Source organism: Camelina sativa, chromosome 13, assembly GCF_000633955.1.
Source record: "Camelina sativa cultivar DH55 chromosome 13, Cs, whole genome shotgun sequence".
In the NCBI taxonomy this organism is placed as follows: domain Eukaryota; kingdom Viridiplantae; phylum Streptophyta; class Magnoliopsida; order Brassicales; family Brassicaceae; genus Camelina; species Camelina sativa.
Genome location: NC_025697.1, coordinates 4,879,114 through 4,894,819, shown reverse-complemented (window position 1 = coordinate 4,894,819; position 15,706 = coordinate 4,879,114). Strand labels below are relative to the sequence as shown.

The 15,706-nt window shown below is 38.4% G+C and overlaps 5 protein-coding genes across 6 annotated transcripts; all 5 read right to left on the bottom strand.

Annotated features, from left to right (window-relative positions):
* Positions 275-1,465, bottom strand: LOC104737953 (F-box/kelch-repeat protein At3g04660-like). The gene has a single exon (XM_010458196.1). It carries the CDS (start codon positions 1,463-1,465, stop codon positions 275-277), a length of 1,191 nt encoding a protein of 396 aa, XP_010456498.1.
* Positions 2,595-3,806, bottom strand: LOC104737951 (F-box/kelch-repeat protein At3g04660-like). The gene has a single exon (XM_010458195.1). It carries the CDS (start codon positions 3,804-3,806, stop codon positions 2,595-2,597), a length of 1,212 nt encoding a protein of 403 aa, XP_010456497.1.
* LOC104735186 (F-box/kelch-repeat protein At3g04660-like) lies at positions 4,807-8,251 on the bottom strand. Of its 2 annotated transcripts, none has more exons than XM_010454921.2 (2): positions 6,829-8,251; positions 4,807-6,386 (listed from the first exon to the last, which is right to left on the bottom strand). In XM_010454921.2, exon 2 carries the CDS (start codon positions 6,126-6,128, stop codon positions 4,998-5,000), a length of 1,131 nt encoding a protein of 376 aa, XP_010453223.1. In that variant the 5' UTR covers positions 6,129-6,386; positions 6,829-8,251; the 3' UTR covers positions 4,807-4,997. The 2 variants fall into 2 exon arrangements, with proteins under 2 accessions (XP_010453223.1, XP_010453224.1); XM_010454922.2 differs by lacking the exon at positions 6,829-8,251 and having other exon boundaries at positions 4,807-5,322; positions 5,431-6,604.
* Positions 9,719-11,944, bottom strand: LOC104735185. Its single transcript, XM_010454919.2, has 2 exons — positions 10,818-11,944; positions 9,719-10,631 (listed from the first exon to the last, which is right to left on the bottom strand). Exons 1-2 carry the CDS (start codon positions 11,340-11,342, stop codon positions 9,993-9,995), a joined length of 1,164 nt encoding a protein of 387 aa, XP_010453221.1. The 5' UTR covers positions 11,343-11,944; the 3' UTR covers positions 9,719-9,992.
* LOC104735184 (alpha-glucosidase) lies at positions 12,270-15,582 on the bottom strand. The gene is made up of 6 exons (XM_010454918.2): positions 15,329-15,582; positions 14,498-15,204; positions 14,163-14,393; positions 13,431-14,077; positions 12,925-13,351; positions 12,270-12,832 (listed from the first exon to the last, which is right to left on the bottom strand). The coding sequence occupies exons 1-6, from the start codon at positions 15,580-15,582 to the stop codon at positions 12,363-12,365; spliced, it is 2,736 nt and encodes a 911-aa protein (XP_010453220.1). The 3' UTR covers positions 12,270-12,362.

Here is a 15,706-nt window from a genome sequence, read left to right as displayed (position 1 = left end):
TCTAGTAGCAAAATGTTTACTTAATCTATCTTCAAATTATGTGTCAAGGATCAAATTATGCACCAATTTGATAGAAAGCAAAGAGAATGTTGTTCACAAATCAAAACCCTTTGAAGTAATCACCATGAAAGACACAAATTTGTAACCAAAGATAACCAAATAAGAACTACTTGGTTCTAGAGAAAAACTAAAACTTAACTATAATCAAAACCAGAACCATTGAACTAAGATACCATCCGTGATCCGAAAATAAAAACCAGCTACCAAGTCATCATCAATCAAACGAGTAGTCTTCCTTCAGAGAAATATAGGACTCCGCATGATACAAGAAGAGGCTCATAGCACGCAAGTTGACTCCAAGTCCTTCAGTCTCAACTCTTCTGGCACTATCTTCCTCGCGATCGTAAATGATAACACATAACGGTCCATCCAAATTGAATGGTTGGAATATGAATTCGCCGGTACTAATGACACCTCTGCAAGAGAATTTTTCTCGTCGTCTAACCAAATTTTGCCAAGAAGGAACCACGACAGAGATCTTTAACCATTCTGGTTTGACGACATCTTCCAAAATCCACATATCAAATGTACCAAGATGTGAATGACTCACTAAAGCTACCTTCCTCTTGTAGTTCACCAAACCAGAATCACTTCTATCAATCTCGACACCATCGGGTAATTTAACAAGAGTGAACTCTTCCGATCCCACGTTAAAGCCCACGATTAGAGATACTTCTCTATCACTGTTGGACCAAGCACCGTAATAAACAACACCGTCGCTGCATAGACCGTTGGTTGCAGGACAATGCGGAAGGTTACATTTGATCTTTCTCCAGTTTGGCTTCTTCTGAGCTTCTCTACCCAATGTAAAAACTTGATGATCTCCACTCACAACCGTTCCAGGAAGTTTCAACACCGTCATGCACAAGACTTTGTATTCATCTTTAACCGGATCGTATCCGAAATATCTTGATATCCCTCTTCTCCTAGCTCTGACTTTTGGTAAAACCAAGAACTGGCCCGTGACAGGATTCGAAACCAATACCTTATCCAAATCTTGAACGCAGATCAAGCCGCGTACTGGTGGAGTGATGTCGTAAGTTCGTTGATAGACACGACGATCAAGACTCAGAGGAAAGCTTGATTTACAAGTGTAAAAAGAAGCATCATCCTGACACGACTGAGAGGCTAAGTGGAAGAAACGGATGCTGTCGTGGTGGAACGTGAAGAGAATACACGGACGAGTAAGAGATTGTTTCATGTAAAGATCGAGGAAACGCTTGCTGCGGATCTCAGAGGACCAGTGCTTCGAGAGGACGATGAACTTGGCTAGGGATTTGCTCGGCAGTTTCAAAAGAATCTCTGTGATCAGATCTGCAGGGAGATCAACAGATAAGCCAACAACATGATCGCCTCGTAGTCGTAGTCGTATCTGTGGAACGTTCTCCTTCTTAACTCTTTTCATGGCGATTCCTCTGTTTTTTTTTTTCTCGGCTAGAAACAAATTGTAAAACCCGTTATATATACCAACGATTTTTTATTTTTTTTTATTTTTTATTTTGCGAATTGATCAAGAAACATAGTGGAAAAATTTAACACAACTCAGTAATTCACACTTGTTTATAAGAAGAATATAGAAAACATAGAATCGTTTACAATAAATAATAACCTTCAAATGATATATATATATATATATATATGTTTTTATTGATTGTGTTAATTTGTTTTTGCAATTTTGTATAGAAATAACCAAGTTTTTTTTTCTTTCAGATTTGATGGAAAAGATTAATATATTTGAACCAATACATATTGTTGAATATAACGCCAATGAAAACTTATTTCATGCCAAAACTATATCTACACTTTTTTTTGTTTAAGAGACATTAAATATTTACTATTGCTCACATTGAATTTACTATGTATGTTCTTCTATTGGCAAATCAAAAAAGTTTCTTCCTTCTAAGATTTTGGAGAATTATATATTTCGACACTAATCAAAAAGTTGAATGGTCATTTGCATATGAACCCCTGTTTTATGCTTACATGATATAAGCCCTTATTTTTAGTCATTGGTAATTTGCATATGAACCCCTGAAGTTTTATGCTTTCATCAAATAAACTCTTCTTTAATTCATTCGTAATTTTCATATAAACCCCAAAAGTTTTTGCTTACAACAAATAAACCCCTTCTCGTTGATTTGTTTTTTTTTTCCAGCATAATTGTTATTTGTTGTTGTTGTTGTCATATATATGAGATCTACTGAACAACTAACTAATATTATGTGTCAATAACAATTAATAGAAAATTGTTTACTTAATCTATCTTCAGATTATGTGTCAAGGATCAAATTATGCATGGAGAGTAGTATAAGCAAAGAGAATCTTGTTCACAAATAGAAACCCTTTGGAGTAATCATCATGAAAACACAACCTGGTTCTCTCCAAAGATAACCAAATAAGAAACACATTTAGTTCTAGAGAAGACAAAAACCTAAAAAAACTTGAACTTCAATCAAAACCAGAACCATCGAACTAGATACCATCCGAGATCTGAACAAAAAACCAGCAAAGTCATCAAACAAATAGACTTTGCTTTAGAGAAGTATAGGACACTCCACATGATCCAAAAAGACGCTCACAGAACACAAGTTATTTCCAAGTCCTTCAATCACAACTTTTCTGCCAATATCTTTCTCGCGATCGTAACTGATAATACAGAAGGGGCTATCCGAATAGACTGGTGAGAATATGAAATTGCCGGAACTAAGAATGGCACCTCTGCAATCGAATAATCTTTTTCCAACGAAATCATTCCAAGAAGGAACCACGATAGAGATCTTTGACCATTCTGGTTTGACGCCAAAATCTTCCAAAACCCACATATCAAATCTACCATAGTATATGTTTTGAACCCATGAGTTATTCAATAAAGCTATCTTCCCCTGGTAGTTGACCAGTTCAGATTGATCAGTATCACCACCATCAATTTCGACACCGTTGGGTAATTTAACAAGAGTAAACTCTTCCAATCTCACATCAAAGCACACAATTAGGGATCCTCGTGTAGCTCTGTCACGGGTTGACCAAGCTCCGTAGTAAATAACTCCATTCGTCGTCAAACATATCCCTTTGGTTGCAGGACAATGCGGAACCTTACATTCGATCATCCTCCATGTAGCTTCTTCTTTCTCCTTCTTCTGAGCTCCTCCACCTAAAGTGAAAACTTGATGCTCTTCGCTCACAACCGGTCCAGAAACTTGCGATACCGTCATGCACAAGACTTTGTATTCATCTTTAACCGGATCGTATCCGAGAAATCTTGATATCCCTCTTCTCCTAGTGTTGAGTTTTGGTAAAACCAAGAACTGGCCTGTGCTAGGATTCGAAACCGCCACCCTATCCAAATCTTGAAAGCAGATCAAGCCGCGTACCGGTGGAGAAACGTTGTAACTTAGTGGATATAGCCGCGTATTAAGACTCAGAGGAAAGCTTGATGTTGTACTAGTGTAAGAAGAAGACGGTGATGCTGCCTCCAAAGACTGCAGAGGAATTGAGTCGAAGAACCGGATGCTGTCACGGTGGAACGAGATGAGAAAACATGGACGAGTTAAAGATTGTTCCAGGTAGATATCGATGAAATGTTTGCTGCGGATGATAGAAGACCAGAGCTTCGAGACGACGACGAGCTTTGGTATGGATTTAGCCGGCAAGTTCAAAAGAATCTCTATGATCAGATCTTCAGGTAGAGAAAATGATGGGCCACCGTCTCGTTTCTGTGGATCGTTAATCTTCGTAACCCTTTCCATGGCGATTCCTCCTCTGCTTTTTCTTTCTTCCCTTCCCGGCCTTGAAACAGATTTCTAAAACCGTTACATATATATACCAACGAATTATATTTTTATGTTGCGCAAACAATTTTATAATTATTAATATTTAATTAAAATGTGGTCAATTTTATTATATGACGCAATATGGGTAATTGGGTGAGGTAATATAGATACCCAGTGAGCCTTTTATAATGAAGGTGGTATGAAAGACAATTTTTTCTTCCTTTTATTTGTTTCTGGTGGCCTAGTGTAACATCAAATTGTTCTTATCAAAACCAAACGGTGAACATAAGAAGTTAAAGAACATTGTGAATAATTTGGATTGGCCGAGTTTTGAGAATACGATGTGAATGTGAACCACCAAAACCCTCGTTGGATCTTCCAATTCAAAAGTTCTGTTTTTTTACTTTATTTTTCTCCTTTTCTTTATTGGTAATTTGTATATGAACCCCTGATCCGGTTCAAGCCCCGACTCAAGAAGGAGACTTTTTTGATGGTTCGGTCACGATGTGTGCTGCTCCTTCGCCAAGACACGTACCGAGTCCGATATTTTGTGGTAGAGAGGTGACGAAAGTATCTTCAAAGCTAACCAAGACTTGAAGAATATGAGAGAATTCAAGAGACCAAGCTTTTTTTTTTTTTTTTTAAAAAGAGTTTTTGTTAGCAATTATTTTCTTCCTTTATTTGTGAATTTTGTTCAGTAATCAGTATTCACCAATGATAACTGTCCTAGAGTCACAAGCTGTGAAGGCATTCTTATTTACAATAAAAAAAAGTACTAGTTTATCAGAATCATGTGAAACTAATATTTTGTCTCCCAGCATAATTGTTGTTATATGTGATCTAGTAGCAAAATGTTTACTTAATTTATCTTCAAATTATGTTTCAACTTTCAAGGATCAAATTATGCACCAATTGTATGGAGATTATTATAAGCAAAGAAAATTAATCTTGTTCACAAATCAAAAAACTTTTGGAGTAATCACCATGAAAGACACAACTTTGTATAACATTTGCTTGTTCTCTCCAAAGATAACCAAATATGAAACAGTTAGCTAGAGAAAAACTAAAAACTTGAACTTTAATCAAAACCATTGAACTAAGAAACCATATCCGAGATCAGAAAATAGAAAAAACCAACAAGTCATCAAACAAACGAATAGCCTTCCTTTAGAGAAATATAGGACGCTCCACATGATCCAAGAAGAGGCTCACAGAACGCAAGTTATCTCCGAGTCCTTCAATCACAACTCTTCTGCCAATATCTTCCTTGGGATCGTAACTGATAACACAAAACGGGCCACGCCAATAGACTGGTGCGAATATGAATTTGCCGGAACTAACGACACCTCTGCAAGTGAAGTAGTCTCTTCCAACTAAATCTTTCCAAGAAGGAACCACGACAGAGATCTTTGACCATTCTTGTTTGACGACATCTTCCAAAACCCACATATCAAATTTAGCAAAATCTGAGTGATTCGCTAAAGCCACCTTGCTATGGTAGTTCACCAAAACAGAACCAAAACGAACAATTTCAACACCATCAGGTAATTTAACACGAGTAAACTCTTCCAGTCTCACATCAAAGCACACAATTAGAAACCTTTTTCCCTTATTGTTGGACCAAGCTCCGTAATAAACAAGACCGTTGCTGCATAGCCCTTTGGTTACAGGACAATGCGGAACCTTACATTTGATCATCCTCCATGTAGCTTCTTTCTTCTCCTTCTGAGCTCCTGCACCTAAAGTGAAAACTTGATGCTCTTCGCTCACAACCTTTCGAGAAGTTGTCAATACCGTCATGCACAAGACTTTGTATTCATCTTTAACCGGATCGTATCCCAAAAATCTTGATATCCCTTTTCTCCTAGTGTTGAGTTTGGGTAAAACCAAGAACTGGCCCGTGCTAGGATTCGAAACCACCACCTTATCCAAATCTTGAAAGCAGATCACGCCGCATACAGGTGGATAAACATTGTAACTTGTATCAAGATTCAGAGGAAAGCTTGATGTTGTACAAGTGTAAAAAGAAGACGGTGATGCTGCCTCCAGAGACTGAGACGGCTTGATCTGGAAGAACTGGATGCTGTCACGGTGGAACGAGTGGAGAAAACATGGACGAGATAGAGATTGTTTCTGGTACAGATCGATGAAATTTTTGCCTCGGATGATAGAAGACCAGAGCTTCGAGACGACGACGAGCTTTGGTATGGATTTAGCCGGCAAGTTCAAAAGAATCTTTTCGATCAGGTCTTGAGGAAGATAAGATGATGAGCCCTTCTCCTTCTTAACACTTTCCATGGCGATTCCTCCTCTGCTTTTTTTCTTTCTTCCCGGCCAGAATCGATTTCTAATCCGTTACCCAACGAATCTTTTTTCTTTTTGTTTTGGAATAACAATTTGATATGATATATATAATAACTTACGGTAATTGGGTGAGATGACATATACCCAATGGGCCTCAAATATGAAAGTCCAACAATTTTCTTTTTCCCTTTAATTCCTAGGAATAAAACTTTTTTTTGTAAAAAAATAAACAAGAACAGGTGGCCTGCGAGGCTGCGAAGTAAAAAGGAACCAATCATGAGCCAAATAGAACAAATACGTTACAACCTCAAAAACCAAACGGTGAATCACGTGAACGTAATTGCATTTAAAATTGTGACTATTGCCTTGTAGATCCACCAAGGCAGGTTTGGTAAATTGATAATTGATTTGATCATATGATGCAATGTATCAATGGAAGTAAACACATAAATTAACCTTATATACAATCGAAAGACATTTATGATTTATGATGAAGGATTTGTAAAACTATAAAAATCCAACAACGTAGCTATCTAGAGAATCACACAGCACAACACTAAACACGTTACAAATTTCAATACTCCAACAGTTGATTATTCTTTGACCGTGTAGAAAGAAAAAAAGCTACAACTTATAATTTCTTGTGCCAACAAAAGTCATTAAGTTTCACTATCATCAAATAATTCTTCCCAACCTTAATTATCAATCAATACTATTGACCAAAATTTGTGTCTCATTAAGACAACTTCAATTCCGTTATTATAACCCCGCATATTTTTTCTTCATAGCTGATAAAGAAAGGTCAAGCTTTCGTATTGGTACTTTAGTTGTTCAGCTGATTCCACACGCCAACGTGATTTTTTTGTTTTAACAAGTCAGACCGCAATTTTCCAAAAAAAAAAAAACACAACGTCAAGGTCCATATTTGAAATGAGTATCATCAACATTCAACAGTGCGGTGCTCTAAAAGAACATAAGCAATGGACACTTGTACTGCATAATTCTGAAAACTCTTAAAACAATGCACAAATCATTTAACCCCACCACCACTACTTCAAAGCTTTATCAAAATGTGTAATTGGAAAGCGAAATTGAACTACACTACTCACAGGTGGAGCAAAACATTTAACAAACTACAAACAAGATACTGTAAGTCTGTAACTCAAAACATTAATTCAGTAGCATCATTATATAAGTTCAATGGACAATTACTGGTTTCGATTTCAAAATTTCAGATTCGGTATTTTGGTTAACGCTTGACCATTTTTGTTGCATTAGAATCAGATTCAATTCCCACCAGCATAGAATTTGATGCCAAAATAATAATGATTTGATTCTGCGTTATAATCAAAAGTTGGCTTTCGAGTTACAGTTCGATTTTGGGTTGGAATGATTCGATTTAAACGCGTTTAGAATATATTCTTCAATTTTATAAAATTCTCAACTACATACTCTGTACGCATTTTCTCAAAATTTCTCAGGATTTGTGTGAATCGTTAGGCATAACGAACAAGAGATCTAAGAAAAAACATCCATAAAATAAATAGAATAGATTCAATAATATCATATCAAAAAACCACATCCCATAACTCTAAAACCACAAAATAATACTCAGAATAATAAGAGATCCTCAATACAGATATGAAGATCTTAAGAACATAGAAGAAAGAAAGAGCTAGGTAGAAATGAGATCTATAAGCTTCGGAATACACACGAGACAGACGAATAATAATAATAATAATAATAATGATGAATGGCCTATACCGGATAATAAACTCTGTACGAAATCACCATCACAGCACAAAAATAAAACTTAGATCCGAAGAGCAGAGCCGAAGACGAGAGCCGCAACTGCTGCTACTCCAGCTGAGACGAAAGACGCAGAGATCGCGCTAGATCCAGAAGTAGGACTTGGTGCTGGAGCTTCAGACTGAGCAGAAACAGCGACGACGGAGATGATCACCATCATGAGAGCAACGATTGAAGCCTTAGCAGAGAACGCCATTTCTAAAAAGAGTATTTGTTGAAACGCCATTTCTAGGGTTTGTGTTGTTGCTTTGAAGTAATATGATTCTAAAAAAATGTAATGTGGTGTGAGGTGTTTATAAAGAAGAGGTCGGGGGCCAGGAGATGAAGAAGCTGCCAGGATATTTCCAGCTGGATTTATGATAAATCGACGGTTGATATTAAACGTGTGGAATCACTGAGATTTCGACAGGTCATCTCTCTGCCGTTACGGCGCCGTTTGCGAGGATATTTGTTTTTTGTTAAACGCTCGTACGAGGAGCGTGAATCTAACTCGCTTGCATGAAAAGGCGCAACGGTCTGGTGAGTTTTTCGGTTGTTACGGCGCGTGGAGAAATCTGATGAGCTGTCTATTTTTTGGAACAGAGTAACGGCAAACGCGGTTCCGTCAAGGAAACGGCCAAGATGCGCAGACTTGTGTTGGAAGAGCAGAGAGTAGGGACCAAAGTTTTCTTTTTAGTATATTTGCTTGCACATGGTTCGTGTAACGGCTAATTTGTGTGTATAAAGAGTTTGATTTCTGAAAGCAATGTTGATTAAATTACTTTTTTTAAAGGGAATTTGAAAACTTGGTAAACAGTTATGTTTGGTGAACAACTCATCTTTCTTTTTTTTTCTTTTCTTTTGGGAATCATAGAAAATTAATGTGATATTGAAAGATTAGACAAAATAGGAAATTTGGGATGATATAGGAGAATATTAGTATATATTTTGTTTATTTAATCATCATGATGATTTGTCAAAATGGTCTTGTTTTCCAATAACTTATTAANTTTTTTTTTTTTTTTTTTTTTTTTTTTTTTTTTTTTTTTTTTTTTTTTTGAGAAAAATGTGAGACAACCTGGTTGAATGGGTGGGATTTTCTCCTCTAGTTAATACAAAAAAGTCAGATTGAAGAATATAAATGAAATTAATTTCTTGAGACAAAAAAAAAAAAAGAGATTATAAGATTTCTCATTGTTTGTTTTTTCAAAACGAAAAAAGAAAAATTGGTGGATTTTGTGGAATTTCTTTGTATCATAGAGAACATATTCCAATCAGATAATAAAAATGAAATTTGAAACCTTCTTTTCCTCAAATTATACCTTTTCACACTTTCATGTATTTGGCCAATAAAGAATAACTTTATAAACATTTTTTAAGTGAACAAAAAAGAAAGACAGATGGTAGACGTTGGCAGGCTCTTGAGGGTTTCGAGAACCTTCGATTAGGTGTAAAAGTGTGTCTCCACCTGGCTCTCTTTTTTTTTTCCCATTGTGTCATTTAATTCTTCTAGTCTTCTGGATTCACATTCAAAGCACATATCTTGGTCGGTAAGCAAATTCTTTTTTTTTTTGGTTTTTCAGGTCGGTAAACAATGTTGTACCAAGACTAGTTTTACAAACATCTATGATAAGAAAGTTTTGTTCGTTTTCCTAACTTGTTTATAATCGTATAAAATGAGTTACAGACAATAATCGTTACTGAATCACAATTTGTTTTTTTTTCTTCTAATGTTAAGGCTTTAACCCTTGTATGCATTAAGACACAACATTAGAAGAAAAAAAAAAAAAAACAAATTGTGTGTAAACCTGTTTTATTTAATGCATCGTAAAAAAAGTCCCGAAGACTATCCGAAAGAAAAATTTGATCTATGCATAGTAATCCTCTAAATATATAAAGTTTACATATGACTGGATCCTGTTGTGCAACCTAGTTTCTCTTTACTAATATCTCATTTCTTCCAAACTAATAATATCACAACAAACAAAATAATATAATATCGGCGTATCCACCCATTTCGTGACCTCTATTTGATCACAAGAGGTTTCAGGAGACTTTACTATAAACTAGTCAAAATCCAAGAATCTTCGGAGCAATGTGAAGCAAAGGCTCAAGAGCACTCGGAGCAAACTTCCTCGCAAAGAGATAGCACAAGGAAGTGTTGCGACCGTTGTAAGTGCAGTTTCTTCCATCAAATATTCTTTCAAAGAACTTCTCTGTAATGTCCGATCTCCCAAACGTAGCCGGGTGAGGTCCTCCCCTCGACCAGTCCACCCACGTTATGCTCCGGTTAGCCAAGACAGCCGGTTTCTCGATTGTCAGCATTGTCGGGAAGTAATGCTCGTCCACATAGCAAGCGGGTCTGCAAAACTCTTTGAATTTCGGGTAATACAATGTGTCTTTGACAATGGTAGCTGCGAGGTCCCTGTTAATCTCAAACCATTGAGACCCTTTTCGCCATTTGGTAAGTGGAACTTCAGGTTCCATGTTCCCGTTGTAGCGGCCACGCCCATATGGCCCAGGGTCATCAAAAGCACCCATGAAGCTATGTTTTGATCGGCTTAAGTAGCTGTAGATGGTTGTGAAGTTGTAGAGTGGAATGCATGACTCTGATACGAGAACAAACCATTCGTTGGAGACATCGAGCAGCGCGTTGGCGAGAAGCCGCTTCTCTGCATCACACATTGACATTCTTCCCCATTCTGCAACCTGCACAATGAAACATACAAATTACAATAAAACCAACTACATAACCAACTAGCTTCAAAGCAAATCTAAAGAACTCCTTGAACATAAAGCTACTAAAAACACTAAGTCTGATCCGAGAGCTCTACTTTATCATTGCTAAATGTAATTGGTATCCATGTAACAGAAGAGGAATAAAAAGAAGCAGACCTGGCTCGGTATCTGCCTCCGGTAGAAAACAGAGTTAGCTGGAAACTTGGCAGTAAAAGAAGGGTGTGGATGAAGGTAAACCGAGTAAAGCCCATTGTGACCTTTAAGAAACCTCTCCCAAAGCGAAGCAAGCGGCAAGGGACCTTTAGTCAAGAACATAAACGCAATCTTCGGAACCCTTTTGAAAGGATACTCTTTTCTCCGAGGCCAAAAAGAAGCACGCCAAAGAAGCTCTTCATCACTCATATTATGCATCAGAACCGCAGGAGGTTGTATCCATTTACTCAAACCATTAGATTCATCGTCACGGCATGGCACAAAGCTAGAAGTCACTGTGGTTACTACACTTTGGAATCCAGTATACTTGATTGTAGATACACTAATGATGAAGACAGTAATAGCAAAAGCAAGGAAGAAGCCAAGCAGAAGTAGCAGTTTCGTAGGGAATGCCTTGTATTGCCCTGTTCTAACAACCGTGATTCCATTATCTTTCCCTTCTTCCAACTGTACAACCCTATTCTGCATCTCTCTCTATATATAGTAGCAAACTAATTCTAAACAAGCAGATTCTGATTCCGCTTCTAACTTGATCTAAGTTCTGAATCTGAATCAACTAAGCCTAAAAAGTCAATGAATTTGTTGCTCGTATCGTAATAAGAACCTAAAACTAAGAACACCAGATCTGCTCCGCTAATAACGAAGCAGGTTGTGAGACTTCACCAGCAAGACAGAATCAACTAAATCGGGAAAGTTATCAAATACACAAATCTTTCACGAAATCGATAGCCGCAGGATACGGAATCGGAAGTATCTAAAGTTGATTCAGTTACTAATTTGTTCAACGGGCGAGGAAATCGAGACTAGGATCTAGAGAGCTGAGCTAATTTAAGAAACTTACTCCCATCTCTCTCAAGTCTTCACAGAGAAGAGGGGAAAAAGCAGAGAATAATCCACGTGTCGAGCTTACAAGGAAAAAAGTAAGAATCAAATTCAATAATGCGAAGATGACGACGGAGAAAGCACTGAGAAGAAGTTACGAATCCGTGAGGGAGAGAGAGAGAGAGAGAGAGAGAGAGAGAGAGAGAGAGAGATGATGGAGAGAAAAGTAAAATTGAGGAAGACGCCGAAAACTGTTTTTTGCCAAGACAAGACCGCTGCTTTTGCTCTGTTTGTAGCGTCGACTGCCTTTTTTTTTTTTCTTTTTCTTATATATTATCAGAATATCAGATTTTGGAAATTCAGTCAATTAGTACAATTTTTTCCAATTAGTTTTAATGTTATTGGTTGTTCAATTATAATTAACAACACGAAAGATTTTTTTGTGGCGATATCAATGGACAAACAAATTAAAAGATGGTCATATGGGGCTGTGGGCAGAGCTATGCTCTAACATGACAACATGTGGTCGATTATAAAAAGGACAAATATCTATAATTCAGGAATTGCATCACATTACTTAAAAGTGATTTTGAATTTTTTTATTTATCAACTTCTTTACACCTTATTTATTAATGTTATCATATGAATATTGGGTATGTTTATTGTTCAAGTCAATTTCAATCTCATCTCGAACTTCTTCCCAACAAGCAGCGACAGTTTAGAAACCTCCACACTCAGAAACCTTGGATCATCATCGTCCATAACTGTTTTAATTAGAGAGATTCTTGGACTCCTCAATCTCTCACCTGTCCTAACCTCGTACGTTTTCACGTTCGCTACGTTCTCGAACCCAACAAATTTTACTTTCTCGATGCTCCATTTCATTCTTGACGCGTACTCTGGGTTCACCACTTCTGATCTTAGTACCACGGATTTTCCCGTTATGTAGCACCGGAACTTCACGAGAGTCCAATCACGGTTTCCTCCTCCCTCTCCCATCTGAAGGCTTTCCCCGTCATCGAGAAACAGTTCGCCCGAGATGTTCTCATGTCGGCTGGCTACAACTAGGAGCTGATACGGTGTCTTTCTGGCGTCTCTAGTTGTCATTGCCTCTCCTTGCATTGCCACAATACTACCTATGTGATCACAAAGGTAAATCAAACTCGGTTCAAGCTCAACTCCACTTCTCAAAACTGGCTATCAAAGAATATACTATATATATATTTACCTTCTTGAACATGAACGTTGACGTGATCTGCGGGAGTATCAAGCCTAACGTGCTTGCCAGAATCTCCTCCACCAATGACAGATGAAAAGTTAAAAAGATCAAACCAGTTTCCTGCGGGGAAATATGCATCCACCGTCACCTTCCCTTGCTCCAGCGCTGGAGAAACCAGTATGCTTTTACCGATCAAGAACTGTGAATCGATCCCATATGTGTTAGTGTCTCGAGGGAACGAGAAGAAGAGTGGTCGCGCGATTGGGACGCCGCCAACGTGAGCCTCGTACATCAGTGTGTAGAGATGTGGGAGCAGTCTCATACGGAGGCCGAGCACCTTTCTTGCAGAAGAAGCAACAGAATCCCACAAGTATAGTTCTTGTCTGACGGAATTAAGGTTCGAATGGTCTCTTGCAAAAGGGTAAAAAGCTCCAAGCTAATAATCCAAGAGCCAACGTTAGATCATGAACTCAGAAACAAGTCTACAGGTTGTGTCCGAGAAATAATCATTCTACCTGGATCCATCGACGACATAGTTCCTCGGTGGTATCATGTGAGAAACCGCAAATATCAGCTCCAACCATAGGAATTCCAAACATACCAAAGTTGAGAATTCCAGGGATTGAGTAAGCCAAATCCTCCCATTTTGCAGCATTATCACCTGTCCAGTGAGCCGTGTACTTCCCCGAGCTTACAAACGTGGATCTCGACAAAACAAACGGTCTCTTTCCCGTTACATCCACTAAAGCCTGGTGAGTGGCTTTAGCTTCCAAGAGGCCATACAAGTTATGCGCATTGTATTCACTAACGTTTCCATAATGGATAGATGTTGCGGGTACTGTGTTATTGTTTATCGGCGCTTTGTTCCCGAAATTGTTAATCTTGTAAGGAGGATCATCGAGTGAAGATCCAGGGGATGGAGGTGAAGTTATGAAATTTGATAACTCATTCATGTCAATCCACAGACCATCCAAAGGGAGAATGTCCTGGAAAATCTTGATTTCGTTGCTCCAAAAAGTTGCAGCAGCTGGATTCAAGAAGTCGGGGAAGTATACTTTTCCGGGCCATACCTTACCGAGATAAGGCTCACCATCTCGCTTTATGAAAACATCTGCTTCCATCCCTCTATTAAACGTCCCGTCGGAGCTGTCCACACCAATACCTACACGTAAACCCAATACATTCATCTTGAAAAATCAATTTTGAAAGACTCTAGAGACTAAAGATAGATAGTATATGGGTGTTACCGGGATCCAAGATCAGCACGTATTTCTGACCACTCTTGTGAAGTGTATCCACAAATGATTTCATCTTGTCCTCCGGGAAATTTACAGGATCCAAAGTGAAGTCTTTGTGGCTGTCCATGTAATCAATGTCTGTCCACATAACCTCAAGAGGTATTCTAGCTTTTGCATATCCATCAACTACAGATTCGAGCTCTGAAACATTCTTGTAGCCATACCTACATTGGTGAAATCCTTCACAAAATCAAAGCAAAACACACACATCTCAATTCACACAAACAAGACTATGGACTAATTAACTTTAAGCAAACAAAAATGCAAAGAGCAATGTCTCATACCAAATGACCAGTAAGGCATAGGAGCAGGTCTTCCAATAAGCTCTGTGTACTGATTCATAACCAATTCCGGTGATGGTCCGACGAACACATAGAGGTCAATGATACCTCCGATCACATTGTAAGTAATCCGATGACCTTCATACTTCACATCCATTCCATTGCTGTTCAGCAACAAAACGCCGTGAGTCGTCCCTGCTTCGTCATGACCGTTTGAACCTCTTACATCCATGTAAAACGGGTGCGATCCGTAAAGGTTAACATCCGGATTCTCGCTGCCGACGTCGACGTTCCACAGAGTCATAGTCTCGCCGGGAACTAGCCTGAACGATCGCTTCGTGTGCTCTCCGAGACCGTACAGATTCGATCTGTTTCCCGGTAACGCGGAAGATAGTTGAAGGAATTGGTCTTTGAAGACGAAGTAAGTGTTTGGATCTGATTTACCCGGCGATGTGTCGAAGAGGACATCGCCGGAGGAGCGTCGGGTGACTGAGAAACCGAACGGCGTGGTGTTGTGGAGTGTGAAAACTAAGTCCGATGATGGATCTGTTAAGAAATTGTTCTCCGGCGAGTTTCCTCCGTTTACTTCCTCCGTTAAGAAGCGGCGAGGTGAGTGGTTTCCGGCGCGAGGAATAACGGATTCCGGTATCTCCCATCTTTGTTGACTAGAATCTGTGATTCTGATTCTCAATCGCTCACTCGTCTCCAAGCTGCACATAAAACACAATCATTTAAACTTTCCTAAATTGTCGCACATTTAAAATAACTTTGAAAAACTTGCCAAATTAGATATTGATTGGAGTGAGAGAAGAGAACTGAGAAGATTATAATGACCTGACATGAAGGCTAAGTGTTTTAACATCTGGTGCGTAAACGGACGACGGTTTGATCAGGTCAAGAGTCGCCGTCAAAAGCTTCTGGTTGGAGTCAACGGCCACTGATCTGACGACGTAGCCGTATCCAACTACTGTGGCTTCTTCTCCTTCTAGTACAACTTGTGAGCTTCCATGTGAGGGTGAAGCTAAAATCGAGGAGAAGATGACGACAATGACGAAGAAGATATTGGGAAACCAGTGAAGATATGACATTTTTTGTTTTTGTGTTGGACTAGTTTTTTTTTTTTTTTTTTCAATTATTCTTTGTAGATAATGTTATTCTTATATTTTATAAGTCATTCGTGCGCTGTGAACCAAATTGTGTAAGATACGACTA

Bases quoted from the DNA above. Each gene is read 5' to 3' on its own strand.
- LOC104737953 (XM_010458196.1), bottom strand. From the start codon at position 1,465: ATGAAAAGAGTTAAGAAGGAGAACGTTCCACAGATACGACTACGACTA.
- LOC104737951 (XM_010458195.1), bottom strand. From the start codon at position 3,806: ATGGAAAGGGTTACGAAGATTAACGATCCACAGAAACGAGACGGTGGC.
- LOC104735186 (XM_010454921.2), bottom strand. From the start codon at position 6,128: ATGGAAAGTGTTAAGAAGGAGAAGGGCTCATCATCTTATCTTCCTCAA.
- LOC104735185 (XM_010454919.2), bottom strand. From the start codon at position 11,342: ATGCAGAATAGGGTTGTACAGTTGGAAGAAGGGAAAGATAATGGAATC. The intron at 10,632-10,817 runs GTCTGCTTCTTT...TTCATTGTGCAG, and splicing joins GGAGGCAGATACCGAGCCAG to GTTGCAGAATGGGGAAGAAT.
- LOC104735184 (XM_010454918.2), bottom strand. From the start codon at position 15,582: ATGTCATATCTTCACTGGTTTCCCAATATCTTCTTCGTCATTGTCGTC. The intron at 14,394-14,497 runs GTATGAGACATT...GATTTTGTGAAG, and splicing joins TATGCCTTACTGGTCATTTG to GATTTCACCAATGTAGGTAT. The intron at 13,352-13,430 runs GTAGAATGATTA...TTGGATTATTAG, and splicing joins TATGTCGTCGATGGATCCAG to CTTGGAGCTTTTTACCCTTT.